Consider the following 15,179-nt stretch of genomic DNA (forward strand, 5'->3'; position numbering starts at 1 on the left):
CATTTGTTCCTGAATAGTTTGAAAACTGAAAAGCTGCTCTATAGAAAGGCTCTGGATTTGCTCGGTGTTTCCATGGGCGTTGGTGCACTTGGCAATGACTGCAGAGCAGAGCCAATTTCACACATCCATGCCCCATAGGACTTGAGTCCCATGTGTCTTTGTATCCAGCCTCGCTATATCCAGAAATCTTACTTGCTGATTCTCTGGTGGCTATACAAAAGCAAAAACTTGAGCAAAGATCTCACAGCCTAAGTGTGTGTTGTAGCCTGTTTTCTTCTGTATTTTGGTTTTATTTCAAGAATAAATAAACATCTTGAGATGACAGACTTGATTCAGACATTACTTGAGTGTCTTCTCCTCTTCTTGGTCTCCCAGAAAGTAAAGCATGTTTTCCATTTGTAGCATCAGGCTTCAAAAAACTTGGAGTAGTTTTTTAACTCCACTGCTCTTGGCCTGGAGCCTGTCCGTAGAAACCTGCCACTGTCCCACATAAAGCAGGGGCCAGACAGGGTGTATGGCCTCTTCTAAAAGATGGGCGAGAGAAATCAAGAGCTTGCTCTACAGCTTCTGGTTTAGCAGTGGAAGAGGTATGAATGTACAAAAATACCTCCTCTATATGATGAGTGTAAAGTTCTTGGGTAGCCTCAGAGTGCAGGAGGTGGTGACTTTCTGTCTGTAGGAAGATCTGTGGTATTTTGCTGACATGCTCCCCTGCTTAGAGGTGTGTGGAACAGTGGCAGCTTTGTGGTCTCTGCTGGGCACCAGCAAATTGTGTTCAGGATCAAGACTGACTGTACCAACAGCCTCACATTGGATGCTCTCTTAGAAAGGCTTGGCATAGCTCACCAACACCAGAGTCTAGTTTCTTAAAAGGTATAGAGCTCATGTGAAGGTTCAGGGGCCCTTAAGTATTTCCTATCTATGCTCACTAGACTTTTGGCCATCTCCTCTTTCAGAGATTCCATGCTTCCTTTTCCTCAGCTCTTGGTTAGAAAAATGCCAGCAATGTCATCCTCTTTTTATGTTGCTGGAGAAGCTTCACTTGTAGCTGTGCTGCTATATTAAGCCCTGCTTTTGCATGTGACCTGCAGCTCCAACTTCATCTTTCTTGAGTAGGCATTTTTGTTAATATGTTTGCAGATGGAATCTTTTTTTTTTTTCTTTTTCTGTGTGAGGTTGTTTTGTTTCATTTTCTTCTCCCCACTCCTGCATGCCCCCAACCTGCTGTCTGTTTGCAGTTTGATGCCCTGGATGGAGCTGGATGGCGAGTATCTCTACCTGTCTCAAGCGGAGAACATCCAGGCCTACCACCTCTGTGCAGAAGGGACAGGTTTGCAGCGTCACCCTCAAGCCATCTTCTCTGGCCACCAGGAGGACGTGTGTCGCTTTGTTCTTGTCAACTCCCACATCGTCAGTGGAGGGGGGTAAGTTGGGTGAATGAAGGAGCCCAAGGGTTTTGCCACTGAAGCTGGAAAGATTCTGTGTAACTCCAGCCCAGAGCGGAGAGGCCAGTCCTGCTACACGGTGTCCTCATGCTTGGCTGTGGTCAGCTGCTGCTGCTTCCTCTCTTATAATTTTGTTTCTGGCCTGAAAAAGCTACTGCAGCAGTGAAGGAGCTGAGTCTCATGCTGTTGACCTTAAAAAGTGTCCTTTGCTCTTGTAAACTTGTGTTGATGTCCACAGGATTGTTGGATTGTGATTGACTGATCAGGCAAACCTGAACTGCTGTGCAAGTTTCATTTCTTTCCCTGTTAAAACCAGGGTAGCTAGACTGTTCTAATAATCAGTACTGCTGGTAGCTGGGACTGCAGTGGTGCAGAAAGTTTTCTAGAGACAAGTGTGTATTTATTAGACCCACTGATACGATAGTGGAGAGGGGAAAGCTGCCAAGCATTCCAGCACACACACACTTCTCCAATTAATTTTGCATTTGACTGACCTTTTTCAGTTACAGCAAATGACAGGACTTTTATTAATAGCTAAAACTTTATAAATATACACAGCAGTAAAGCACAGAATTGAGAGAGACAGTCATGGCTGTCTGCCCTGGGTATCGTGAGACTCTCCCTGTGAACTTCAGCCCAAAATTCAGGTGAAAATGAAGACTTCCATTTAAAATTCCAGTAACTGTGTTGGTTGAAAAAGGTCTAAATGTCTGTGTAGTTAATTCAAAGCACAGCACCCTGCATGGCTGCTCTGAAATGAATGAAAAGCTGAGGCTTGGACATGGGTGAGAATGTCCTCTCACTTGTTCCCTTACTCCAGACATTCAGCATACAGACAAGATTCTGGCAAGCTCAAAGCAGTAGGAGGAGGAATGGCTGCTTTGCTATAGTTTCTGCAGCTTAACACAAAGTGGAGGGTGGAAAGATAGCCGGGAAAATTTTCATGTGCATCAGATCAGGCTTTGACTGGCCAGATGTGGCATTGCAAGAGAACAGGTGATGTGTGAAGAGTGAAGGGTTAATAATGCTGCATGAATTTCAGCCCCTGTCAGAGACCAGTCCTGGTCTTTTTATAGTGCTCTGAAGCATTAATAGAAGGTGCATGTTCAAGGGAGATGCAGCTCATACAGCTTCCCTGCCTGTGGATTTGTTTTTCAGAGATGGAAGTATTGTCCTTCACAAGATCCACGGCTCCTACAGCGTCAAGTTCTCTGCGCATGAACAGGAGGTGAACTGTGTGGACTTCCAAGGTGGCCTCATTGTCAGCGGCTCCCGGGACCGAACAGCGAAGGTGAGCAGGGGATGTTTCAGCAGCTGCAGGTGCTGCTGTAGAGGTGACTTCAGAGGTCTTGTGCCATGAATATTTAAGTGTCAGCAGAACTGTTTCGAGCCCTGTACTCCTTGCAGGAGGAGTGCTGACTATCTTCGTTCATGTCTCTGAAAAGATGCTTGCTCTGCCAGGCTTGTTAGAAAGCGATTTGGCAGTAATTTACAGCATCAGCTGCTGGCTTAAACTTAGAAGTGCAGAAGGCAGCAGCTGATATTTTGCTTCTTTCCCTGTACGTCTGTCTATACTGTACATCTATCTATACTGGAGATGCATGCCAGTTAGTGTGAAATTTGCTGTATGTATCTCAAACCCATCCTGGTTTTGTGATTTAATATTGCAGTGTGATTTAACATGCTCTGTGTTATATATTCAATCTTTGTAAAGGATAACGTGATGTCTTTTCCAAATCTGTGGTTATTTACTAATTTTGTGGTTTATTTATTTGTGTGTGGGTTTTTTTTAAATGGTTCTTGGTTTGCAAACCAGGAGTGAAGTTAGACTATGAATACTGTTAGCTCCCATTTTTCTCTTCCAGCTGGCGTCACTGGGTCCTGTCACATAATTTTTGACTATTTCTTTTTGGGGCAGGACCTTGCTGATTTTTTCCTTCTGGATCTGGTTGGCAATGCTCCGTTCCTGTGTGGACCTGAAGAATTGTTCTTCTGAGCTGTAAGCAGCTCTGTTTTATCAGTTTAGGAAACTCTACACAGATGTTTCACCCGTGTCCTGCTAGCATGGTGCAGTACCTGTGGCATCTTCACAACCAACCACTTGTTTCATTGTTGGAAGTGGTTGCTGTGTGTTGAATAAGTTGGTTTTTGCTCTGGGTAGGCTGATGGGTACTCTTGGTCCCTGGTTTATATCACAGAGCATTCATGGAGGTAAGATGAAAACCAGCCAATTCCTGTTTTTCAAGAGGGGAAGTTGAAGCAAGGAAAGACTTAAATGTCTCTTTCAAGGTTTTATAGGAAGTGTGTGGAGCAGCATGACCTGATCTATTTTTCTTGGTCCCTCTGTACAGATGTACTCCTGAGTAAAATCACTTCCAAGTAAAGCAATGTTCAGATGCAAAAGGCAATTCTGGGGTTGCTCTTTGCCTACTGGGAGCAAGGCCTTGATGCTGCTTTGTCTCACACTTTAGCAGTGCTGCTCCTCTCTGGTCGTGGATCCTCTTTTCTGGGAGAGTGCCCTCTTGCTCCTTCTCTGACAGCTGGAGGACAGACATCCCCGACCTTGAGAACAAATTCCTGAAGGCCAGAGGGGAATTTCAAGCTGTTTTTCTTAGAGCTAGTGTGAGATCTTGCCCACCCAGTGCTCCCCACAGCATATACTCTGGGGATGTTCACCTCTTATTTTTTATCATCTCTTTTGTAGGCTGTCTTGTTTGCGTGAATGAGACCCTTGGAGGGTGGAAGGGAATCCCTACCAACCTTTTAAAGGGGCTCTTAAGTGTCTAAGCTATTGAGGGCTCTGCTGAGTGTTGATTAGGACTAAGCCCTGAAGAGCTGCTAATGTACATTCCTGTGTGATAGGCAGCAGACAGTGTGCTCTGAGCAATATTTTTAACCTGTAGGAGATAGGGATGCCTTAAAGGAGTTAAGCTTTTCTGTTGCTTTTGCTGACACTAGGTGCTAAATTCCCCGCTGACAAGAATAGCCTGCAATCTTGGGCATTATCAACAAACAAACAAATAGGGCACTCCCCGCTTTGAAGTCTTGAAGTGAAACATTGGGGGTTGGTTACAGACTACTGGGGGGCTTGAGTCCTGTGGGCCAAGAATGATGGCAAGGTGGAGAAAATGGGGGCCACTAGCAGAGGCCCCAGCAAGAATTTGGGGGCCTTTATTAGGGCCCAGAAACAAAGGGGTGTACTGGTGGAAGGAGATGTGCATGTTTGCACTGTTGGGGGAGGGAAGGAATTCTCTCACATTTTTAGTGAGCAAGGGGGGCCAGTTTGAAAACAGCCTGGGGTACACTTGAGAAACTTGGTCTAAAGGAGGGACTTATAAAAGATGATTATTTTACAGGCTGGTGAATAATTAACTTTATAGCTAACATTAATGGAAAATTTTCAGGGATGCTACTAAGTCTTCCCACACTGTTCAAGAAAACAGATTTGAACAAATCCTAATTCTCATTTGTTTAACTACAGAAGACGAGGAGTTGAGCACTTCTTGAGTCTTGCCCCTAGAGAGCAAGTGGTGATGGGGGTGCTCTCTCTGTTACCAGTGGGGTGGAAGGTCATACTTATAAGCTGAATCTTTGTGTGATTTCAACTGCTTGTTTCTGCCAGCAATTGAAGGCTCTGCTCCCCAAAAATAAGTAATTGGAATTCTGGGAGAAGGTCTCAGGGAGGGTAAGCATGGCAGTTTGGGCAGCTCTTCCAGTACAACATTAGCAGCATGCATCCTACCTTCTGCTATTTTGGGTGATGTGGCATAACACGCATCTTTCTCTTTAGGTTTGGTCCCTGTCCGTGGGCAGAGTTGGTCAATGTCTACATACAGTGCAGACAGAGGATCGAGTGTGGTCCATTGCTATCAGCCCATTATTAAGGTAACAGATCTCTTTATTCCCAATTTCCAGCAGAGAGAAGTAAAGGAGTTGGATAGGCTGTGTGTCCACAAATCTTTCTGAGGCACCAATGTGACAACTCAGGGACTTGATTTGTGTGGAGGCTGATCAGGTGCTTGTGCCTGCAGCAGGACCTCAGTGAAGAGTATGTGGTCTTTATTTCCTGTACCAGTGGAGTGATCCGCTCCTAAGGAGGCCGTGAAGGTGGCCCTGGGTTCCTTGTAGTGCCTCAGGTGGGACCTGTTCATTCTTTCTTGATGAAGGAACGCTGACTTGCTAATTAGAAACAGTGAACTGGATCCTCTTGAGATTTTCTCTGCCGAAAAGATGCTGACTTGTATTCTCATTCTCTGGCAGAAGAGATGCTGAGCAAAAAGGTCCCTGCTTGAGAGCTGCATGCAGTGGTTAGAACTCAGTTTTCTTTGAACATGTTGAACTGGCAAAGATGCAGTTCAGGGATGTGGTTTTCCAGCCTCTGTTGCCTGTAGCTCCAGGCTTCTAGTGCAGGCATAATGCTACAGTCCAACTTCAGCATGGGAGACAAGGGCAATACATACACCAGTGTCTTCCAGGGTGTTCTATAAAGTGCTCCTGTTCCTGAGGAAGTGAAAATCTGAGAAACCCTGACCGTTAAAATCTTAAATCAACGAGCAATGATCTGTCTCTGTGGTTCCCTGTTAAACTGGTCATCTGCATGCAAGGGAGGTTCTTCCTCAGCATACCTCAAGGAAGAGGGGAGGAGGAGCTACTGTTGCTGCTCATGTGATGTCTGCAACTACTAAATTTTAGGCTTGTGCAAAACCACAATACTGTCCACAACTGCTGTTCTTACTAGATTTCCAAGCTTGTTTTGCAGGCAGCAGAAACTTAGTGGTACGGAGCTAATGACTTTATCAGGGAAATGACACTCCAGGCTTGCTATGATTTTGCTGTTCCCTTGTCCCTTTGCTCCGAGTGTTTGAGACAGACTGTTTTTGAAGAAGTGCCCTGTGCGTTAGTGCCGCTGCAAGATGTGATGGAAGCCCTGTGCTGCAAGGGTCCCTTTTCTGGCAGACAGGCTCTAGCTCAGGCACTGTGGCTGGTTAGAGCCCAGTGGCATGCTGCTTCCTACTCATAAGTGATGACCTACTGCCGTGGCCTCTTGTCAGGACAGTGTTCCTCTCCCTGGTGTGCACGCTTGTGCACACTCTCTGTCACAATATTTGCCCTCAGTCTCCCCACCCCCCCTTTCCTCCCTGCAGGGTGATAAATTGGAGGTGGTGGAACAGCTACCCCATGAACAAGTGGGCTTAAATTGTGTACTCTCATTTTTTTATGAGTCTGTGGACTGTACCAGCCTCTCCCACTAGCCCACTCTACTGCAGCCCCCCTTACACCTCCATATTTTAGGGAGGGGGGTGTGGAGAATTAGAGCCAATTAGCCACATCATTAATTCTTCAATTTGACGGCTGATATAGCAGGGCCTGAAACACGCTGCTGACCTCGTATAATGGGAACTCTGCTCCTTAACATATTGACGATGGGAGAAGTTAATTAAAATTCCACAGAGAGAAGGTGTCGGCTAACCTATAAACCTGTCGCTTCTCAGAACAAATCGCAGCCATCCTAGAAGAGAGAGAGGATCAGAGCAGGAGGGCATGTGGTGGGGGTGGGCCAGGGCAAGGGGCAGGGGAGATGAATTTTTCACTAATAGGTTTTATTACTTGTTGTCTAATGAGGGCGAGTATCAAAAAGATAATATCTGGTTTCTAGGAAGGTCTGCTTTGGGGAACTCTGTGGTTTCTGTTTTATTTGCAAGAGCCCATATTTCACCCATATGCATTCCCTATGCAATTGTGTCAAGCTTTTCATCTCTTGCAGTCCCCATCTTTCTAGTCAGGGCTTGGATCCATTTGTTCCTTAGTGAGACTGAACATGGCCTATAACTTCCACTTCCTCCTAAACACTTAATGTGCCCTTCTCATTCTCCTTTCTCAGTTGTGCTGATGTAAACTGAGATCTCCTCCATAAGGACAGGTAGTTCTCCTGGTGTAGAACTGCTGGAGAATCAGGCTCCAACCACCTAAGTATTTTGGCCCATTGCTGCTCAGAACCCACTAGCTGTTTCTGCTATGGACACACAGAGATCAGAAACAGCTCAAAGCAGTTGTGTGCAGTGGGGTGGGAGCAAGGAAGACTCCTCCAACTCTAGCCATTCAAAATTGCTTTGGGGAGGCTATAGTTTCCTGACCTGGAAGTTTGCCAGGACTGAGACACTAGAGTACTCAGGGTTGTATTCTTACTGAACTTCAGCTGTTAATGGGCTGAAACTTTTTGTCTTTGCAGTGATATCTTCCTCTGTGTGAAGCTTCTTACAGAGTATCCCGTATGCTTCTGACCCACAGCTGGGTTTTTTTCTGTGCCTGCTTGTAGTCCTGCACTGCTGGACAGCTGCTCTAGAGGACAGTGCCTGTACACTCAAGCTAAATGTTAGGGACTTGTGTTCTTGGAGCACAGCTCCTCTGGCTTCAGGCATTTTTTCTTAGGTATCCTGCTTTGATTTGTCCATAGTTTCCCAGTGTCACTACAGAAGTCATCCTGTAGATGTACGGAGCTGGGGGAGGAGGCTTCCTTGTTCTTTGTGTAGTGGTGCTGTTCTGGATGGTTTTAGGGTCTGCAAACAGCATGATTCCTATAAGGGAGATTAAGTAGAGGAAAAGGTGGTAAAAGGGTACCAAGAGTATTGGATTTTCTGTGCAGGGAAAAACTGTGCTTAGTCCTTTATATAACTATTTCAGCCATGGAAGTGTCTTGGCATCCATGTGTGTTGTTGGAACTTCATTGCTCTGGGGATCCCTAACAGTGCCCTGCAGGGTAGTGGGGATTGGAGGGCGTTGTGTTCATTCTGCGTTTTCACCAAGTCTTCTGCAAAGTTGTGATGGTCGATGTGCTTTGGATAGCAGGTCACACATTGCGTGTCACATAAGTGACTAGAGAAGAGTCTGAGAGTGTCCTTGAAGTAGGATACTTAAAATAAGGGTATCTCAGCTTCCTTCAGTGACTGGTTTAATTGCTCTCCAAAGCTGTCCTTCTCCATGGATTAGTAAAATGCTGTACTTTGCTGCGTACTCTAAACTACGGTTCTTAGCTGCTCATAATCCTCTTCTCCCTGAGTTCATTTGCCTTTTGAACTCTGCATCACGCAGATGTTAAACTTTCATTTACTGCTGCTTACTGCAGTGACTTATGTGTGCTCAGGGACCAAGGCAAGCCTAAGTGCAGTGGACCAATTCAAATGTGCAAAGTGAGGCAAACTCAGGAGTTTCTGGTATAGCAGTGGTACCTTCATGCTTTGTGGTTCCCTGAGGTGGCAGTAGCCAGGGAAGAGAAGGGAGCAGTGTACACTGTAAACTGGAGGGAAAAGAAAAGAAAAAAAAAAGTGGACCTTCATGTTAAGTTCATTATTAATCTTGGATCCAGATTTTTTTTTTGGTGTTGAATTAAAGATTACTCAGATCTAAGCTGGCTTCTCCTGCCAGGTCTGGCCACTGGCATTTGCTATTTTCATTTAAAAAGTTTTAAATATTTATCATGAGATGCTGTACTTGAAGTGTGTCGGATTTTAAAGCAAGAGAAGATGGAGGCACAAAAATGGTTTCCTATGTGCAACTGTAGATGAGCAGGAGGATGCCAGGTTTCAAGTGTAGACAGAGAGCTAGGAAACCCTTGGTACATTTTGGAGCAACATCAGGCAATCGTAAAGTGCCCTATTGTGACAGAGACATGCTTTGGGTGTGTAAGCCCAAGAGACAGTCTCTTCTTTTCTGACTGTGTCATTAGTCTGCTGCAGTAGATGACCTCTCCTCATGGATGTTGCCTTGGTGAAGTGCTGGTTAATTCCAGAGAGCAGGAAAGTTTGTACTGAGGACTAGCTATCTGCATTGGATGCTTACTTTAAAGGAAAATAAGTATTTATGTGAGCAGTGGAATTTAAAAAGCCAGGCTGGCTCTCCTGTTCATGCAGTGTTGTAGTTGAGACCTAACTCCTCTATTTGAACACGCTGACTTTAACCTAATTGCCTCTCCCATGGATTATCATGAGGAATTAATATCTGAGGAGATCTCTGCTCCTGTGGACAACCTCAGGCAAATTGTAAAACATATCCCAAACTCGCTGGGGAAAGGAAGGAAGAGAAAGGTTACTGACAGGCAACTTTACTGAATGGGCCTCTCTTCCGTTGGGAGCAATCAACATGATTAATTTTGAGGGCTTCTTTTAATGGTTATCTAGAAACTTTTTGTGAAAGTGTAACAATATGATCTTGCAGATTTGCCTTAGAGCAAAACCACCCACTTGAATCAGAGTAACTTTGCAGTGGTTTTAACTGTGCAATTGAAGCCCTAACATGTAGAAGTTAAAATGTTGGCTAATGTTCCCCCAATCCTCATTTCTTCCTCCAGTTTTATCTGCAGATTTCCCCTACTGCATATCAAGATGAGCTGTTGACCGTAGTGGTGCTCTGTTTTGACCTAGCTTTGTGCAGTTAACCTCCCTAAGTCTGATAGGACTTGGGAGAAGTAACTGGGTTTTGTTCGGGTTTGTGCACTGCCAGCAAAACAGCCGGCAGCAACAGCTCTGCTGTCCTTGGGGATCTTCCTAGAGCCTGGTCGGTTTGAATAATTGAGCGGGGACTCTGACCTGCAGCTGTTTCTTAAGCGGGACAGGAAGAAGCTGCTCAGCTGTGAGATCCCAGAGTGGACGTGCAGTGTTAGTGGTGGCATTAACTACCATCTTTTACTGACCTCAGAGGGTGAGCTGGATGTGGGTTTCTAGATATATGCAATAGTCATAACTGACTTGGTGCTCTTTCACCCTAAAGCTGAAGAGCAGGAAATGAGTATCAGTTTCTCCCCTCTGGAGCTAAAATGACACCTGTGTCTTATCCATTTGCCCTGACTGTTCCCTTGATGTTGGGAGGAAGAAGACTTTGTTTTACCTTCTTTAATTGTGAGATAATGACTCTATTTGGTGTTCTTCACATGGGTGAACACATGAACACGCATGTGTCCTTTCCCTCTCCTCTAGAAACAAACATATATGCAAACATTTCTGTAGACTGAGAAACTGCAGCTTAACCTTTCTTCACTTCAATTTCTTTCCTTTGCCCTCTAAAGCTCACATGATTGATGACTTCCTCCCTTTTTGTCACTTTTCGCCAATACTCTAATGTATATATTTTCTGTGACTGTGTGAATTGGCTCACTAGTGGTTGTGGGCAGGTGAGCAGGTTTTGGGAGGCAGTAGCTGACTGAGTTGGAACCCAGACATCTGTTTCTAATCGTGTTGAGCTGTGTTGCACAATGAATTTTTTTCCCTCCCCCTGCAGTTTTTTATCATCTTTCCCCTTGCTTGAGGGGAAAGTCTGTCTCAGAAAGCTTGGAGGAAGCATCTTTCTTGTGCAGCCTGGTTTGCACAGGAGAATCCGTGACTGTTTAATCGATGTGACAGAAGAAACTTAGTAGAGGGGTCTGGCAACCTTATGGTTTGAGGTTTCCATTTCCAGTTTGTGATTGTTTTCTCTTTGCTTTTTAAAGTCGCAGGGGGACAAGGTAACTTCACCAGACCTTGGCTGCTATTTACCTTTGCTCGGTTGTGCAGTGTGCCTTTGTTTTTCCACCTTTGATCAGTGTCCTGCCAACAGATAATTTAGCAATTGCATCCTAGGGTGGAAGTGTGGAGTTAATGTTAAAATTAGGGTTTTTTTCCTTTCCTTACTTCTGTGGCTGATGGAGCAGAGAAGAGGAGAGGGGAGGTGAAGGGGGCCATAAATTCTGGACCTGGTGATTCTGTTCCTTGTAGAGAAATGAAAGCCTCTGATGTCTCTTCAGCACTTTCATTAACATTTAAATTAAGGGTTTGTTTTCCAGGCGGCTTCAGTCGCAACCCTTTCATAGTCTGACGCATGGAGGTCGTTCTCTCTTTTTCTCTCTCCCTTTTTCCAGCTTGCATATCAGTGTACAATAGTAATCACTGCTGTATTTTTTTTTTCTGATCTCTCAGGAGGGCAGCGACCTGACAAGCTGTACCAGAGGTTCAAAGAGAAACAGAAACGGAGTGCAAAGGTAGATGAGCAGGAGGATGCCAGGTTTCACTCCTACAATTAGAGTGGTGTCTGTTCCCTCCCCGCCTTTCAAATGACTGCTTTTGGGGGTGGGAAGGGACACAGAGGGATGGACCTTTCTTGCACGGTGAGAGCCCCAGGTGCAGATGCCTCTAACCAGGCTCAGCTTCCACTGTTACTCCTCCCAGATGAGGCCGGACAGTGTCACTCAGAGGATGCGAGCTCATGCCCTGAGGTGGGAAGTGAAGCTGTAGTGTCCTAAGATAGCAGCCTGGCCCTTCTAAAGGAGTGTTGATGCACTCTGAGGACAGCAGGAGACTGGTCCTCAGCCTGCCATTGGCATTTGAAAGGAGAGCGATAGTGGAGGATATTGCCCTGAAGTAAAGGCAATATCTGTCTTTTGTGCTGCAGGGCTTAAGTAATGGCTGCTCTGAGCACTGCAGTTTACAGTGTCTGAAGTGTCAGTTTGGATCTTGGCTTACAACGACCTAAACCAGACCATGCCTAGCCATAGCTAAGCAGTTTTTGGTATAGGAGCAGTTGGTTCAACATCAAGAAGAAAAAGCCGTTTTCCACCTGCTTCAGCAGTTGTGTAAGAGCTAAGGAACAAAGGGACAGTTTTAGGAATGTCAATGACTTGCAGTGGAGAAGCAATGTAGTAGGATTTGTGTAAAGACATGGGTCTTTGTCCCAGAGCTCTTTTGGAATCTTCCACTTCTAATCTCTTACCCAGCTGGTCACCACTGGTAGGCTGTTACCCTCTGCAGGCTCTCTGACAGGAACTGTGGGGCTCCAGTAGCACTGCACTGGTATCTTTTAGCTAAAAGACAGAGTAAAATGAGCCAATGCATGAGCAGTGTTTAGCATAAAGAAACTTACAGGTTGTGACTGTTACACTTTTCATGACTTCACTCTACTACCCCCCCAAATTTGTTTTCCTTTCACTATGACCTTCATCTAGGTGAGCTTTGAAGAATGCCAACAGGATGAGAGCAGCAAGCTGGCATGGGATCAGGAATGATATTCTCTGAATGACAGCAGATATGGTGCATAAAGAAGAGTGCCAAAGATTTCTGTTTCTTCAAGACTGATCATAAGTGGTGGCCATGACTTATACCATGTGGCTCTTCTGGAGGACCTAATTTAAAGTCACACACTTGCAGAAGCATCCTATATGTGCTGAATAATGTTCCTGGTACAGAGTTTGGATTTTTTTCTTTTCTTTTTGTGTGAACTATCACAGACTGTAGTCTGTCATTTCTTGTGTCACTTGTCAGCTTGAAGTGTTGTGTTCTGAGTGTACAGTGATGACTCAGTGAGTGATGCAGAACAACCTTTCAGAGGCAGTTGATCTTGTCCATATTCCAAGTGCTCTGGAGCTGTGTGATGGGATGTGCTTCTCTGATCCCATCTGACCCATGCTCTAATTGTCTTGTGCCCATCTCATTGTTCTGCCAGTGCACATGGGTCCTACCTCTTCTCTGTGTAGTCCTAAAAACTGCCACCGTCAAAATCATCTTGGTTTCTTCACCCAGTATCATGCAAGGGGGAGTCAGGATGTCTGCTCTGCACTGCTGGCATCTGTCCACTCTTCCAGGTGCTTCAGCTTTTGGAGACTCAGAGATTCACATCCACTGAGTTTTTCTTCTTCAGGACTCACTGTTGGATGGTGCTGACTGTGCTTAGTGAAACCCACAGCCTGTGCAAACCGAAGATCTCAGGAATGGGAAGAAGGATGCTTAGTATTTGTCACACAGTGTCCTCGATCATGGCTTCTGAGCCACCTCCAGTGTTGCTCAGTCTGTAACTTTTCAGTGAGGAGTGCTTTTAATTTAAGCTCTCCTGAGGCTGGATGCCAGCATGGAGCTCTGCTTGGCTGCCCTAGTGGTACTTGGGGCAAGTGTGCTGCAGCACTAGCTGGGGTAACTCCTACTAATTCTCTGTGGAAGCTCCACTGTATTTATGGGTGGAGAAGGCAGGGGGATGCTTGCTCTCCCACCTTCCCCCATGTTGTCTCAAAAGTCCTTGGTGCATCTTTGATTAGGTGTAGGTCAAAAGAATTTCCACATTGTGACCTTAATAACTGGGGTTGATTGGCAGGCAGTCTGCGGAGAGGGAGCAGCCTGTTCCTTTCATCTCCCTTGGTGCCGTGCTGGGACAATGGGCCAGCATATTTTCCTTGTTGTTCCTCATTTGAAAAGGGTCTGGTATCTCTACTAGGTACCTGTGACATGGGGGTCTTGATTGGGGTCTCATAAAGGGCCCTGTCACTGTGTCCAAAGGCCAGGAATACAAAGGCGGTCAGTGGGTGGGGGTCTCAGCTGACCACTGAAGAAGGGAGGGGAGGGTCCTGGAAGCAGTGGAGGGAGAAGCAACCCCTGATGGGAGACCTTAAAGGGGGGAGGGGGGGAGGAGGCGGCCCATTTTTGTCCCAAACTCATCAAGCACATCTGCAGAATTGTCCCAGCCGCTGCCTCCCAGTTTCAAAAGAAAATGATCGTTTGATAAACCGTCCTGATTCACCACTTTCTCACAAGGGAGGGAGACCCACCTTTGACCTCTATGATTTCACATTGGGCCCAGCTCCCCCCCCATCCAATTGCTGGAGAAACTTTGAAATGCATCCCTTGTGCTCCTTTTCCTTCTCCCTCTTTCCCTTTACTCTCTCTTCCCCCCTGCTTTTTTTTTTTCAGTCCCCCTCCTCCTCCTCCCACCACCCCCACCTTCCCCACTCTCCCGCTTTGTAGAAAAGCAGGCATACTGCTTTGGAGTTTAGGCAAGTAATTAGTAAAATCTTTTCTGCAGCACAATAAAACCACAGCCCTTGGCCTGCATATTCCCACAATTTACATACTCGCGGGCATTCGAGAAAACAAGTGGTATTCCCAGTGCATCGTTGCCTATGAAAATCATTTGGAAGGCAGGGAGGGGAGGGTGCTGAGACCCACTCGCTCCTGCAAGCTATAGGAATGTGCATGAATATATTAAAATGTTTTCACACAATGCTTGTATTTTCCAACGGGAAGAGGCATCTTCTGGATGAAAAGCAGCTGGCCCAGACACAGGCCTCTTCCGAACACTCTTTCCCACTCAGGGTTTGTTTGCATGGACCAGATAGAGAGGGGGCCTGGAGGGGGAGGAAGGGGCAAGGCTACTATTTATGAAGAGTAAATCTTTGTGTGTCTCTTACCCGCTCCCCATTTGTGGTCCCAGAAAGTAAAATTATGAGGGAATTGTGTCTGCAGAGGGGGCAGGAAGGGAGATCATCAGGAGTTTCTGCAAAAGCTTTTGGAGGCATTGCAAATGTAGAGAGGAAATAGCTTGTAATGGAGCATATAGTGCTGTGACCAATGGGATTCAGTGGCTGCAGCAGGAAATGACTGAGAGGGAGCTGACTATCTTGAGCAGTATTAGCAAAGTGCCTATTAATAACAGAAAACACTCTTGCAGCACTTTTCCAGCTTCATCTTACTGTCAAGAACTCAATGCTCAGTCTGGGTAGCGTGTCCAGCTGTTCTCCTCCTTTTTCCACGAGGGTAGTTGTTCCAGGCTGTGCCACTGGTGGAACCCAGCAGTTTCCAATCCTTTTCAATCAGGGGCCACTTAGCTGCCTTTCTTCCAAAGAGATTCTCCAGGCACTTTCAACTTATAGGATGTTGACAACAGGTGTGTGGTGAAACTTGGTCTAGAGAGTGTAGATCATTGATTTCCTTTCTAACAGACAAGAAC

At 45.8% G+C, this 15,179-nt stretch overlaps 1 protein-coding gene across 4 annotated transcripts in view; it reads left to right on the forward strand.

The window, feature by feature from the left end:
• Positions 1 to 15,179, forward strand: part of FBXW4 (F-box and WD repeat domain containing 4) — a 60,849-nt gene that overhangs the window by 13,124 nt on the left and 32,546 nt on the right. For all 4 annotated transcript variants that reach the window (XM_042019162.1, XM_042019164.1, XM_042019163.1 and 1 more), the window contains exons 3-5: positions 1,239 to 1,424; positions 2,604 to 2,736; positions 5,236 to 5,330. In XM_042019162.1, the coding sequence (XP_041875096.1) occupies positions 1,239 to 1,424; positions 2,604 to 2,736; positions 5,236 to 5,330 (414 nt within the window). The remainder of the gene's footprint in view (positions 1 to 1,238; positions 1,425 to 2,603; positions 2,737 to 5,235; positions 5,331 to 15,179) is intronic.

The sequence above is a fragment of the Corvus kubaryi genome, unplaced genomic scaffold (genome assembly GCF_017639235.1).
Source record: "Corvus kubaryi isolate FWS band 111438036 unplaced genomic scaffold, C.kubaryi_AGA036_p1.0 138, whole genome shotgun sequence".
NCBI lineage: Eukaryota > Metazoa > Chordata > Aves > Passeriformes > Corvidae > Corvus > Corvus kubaryi.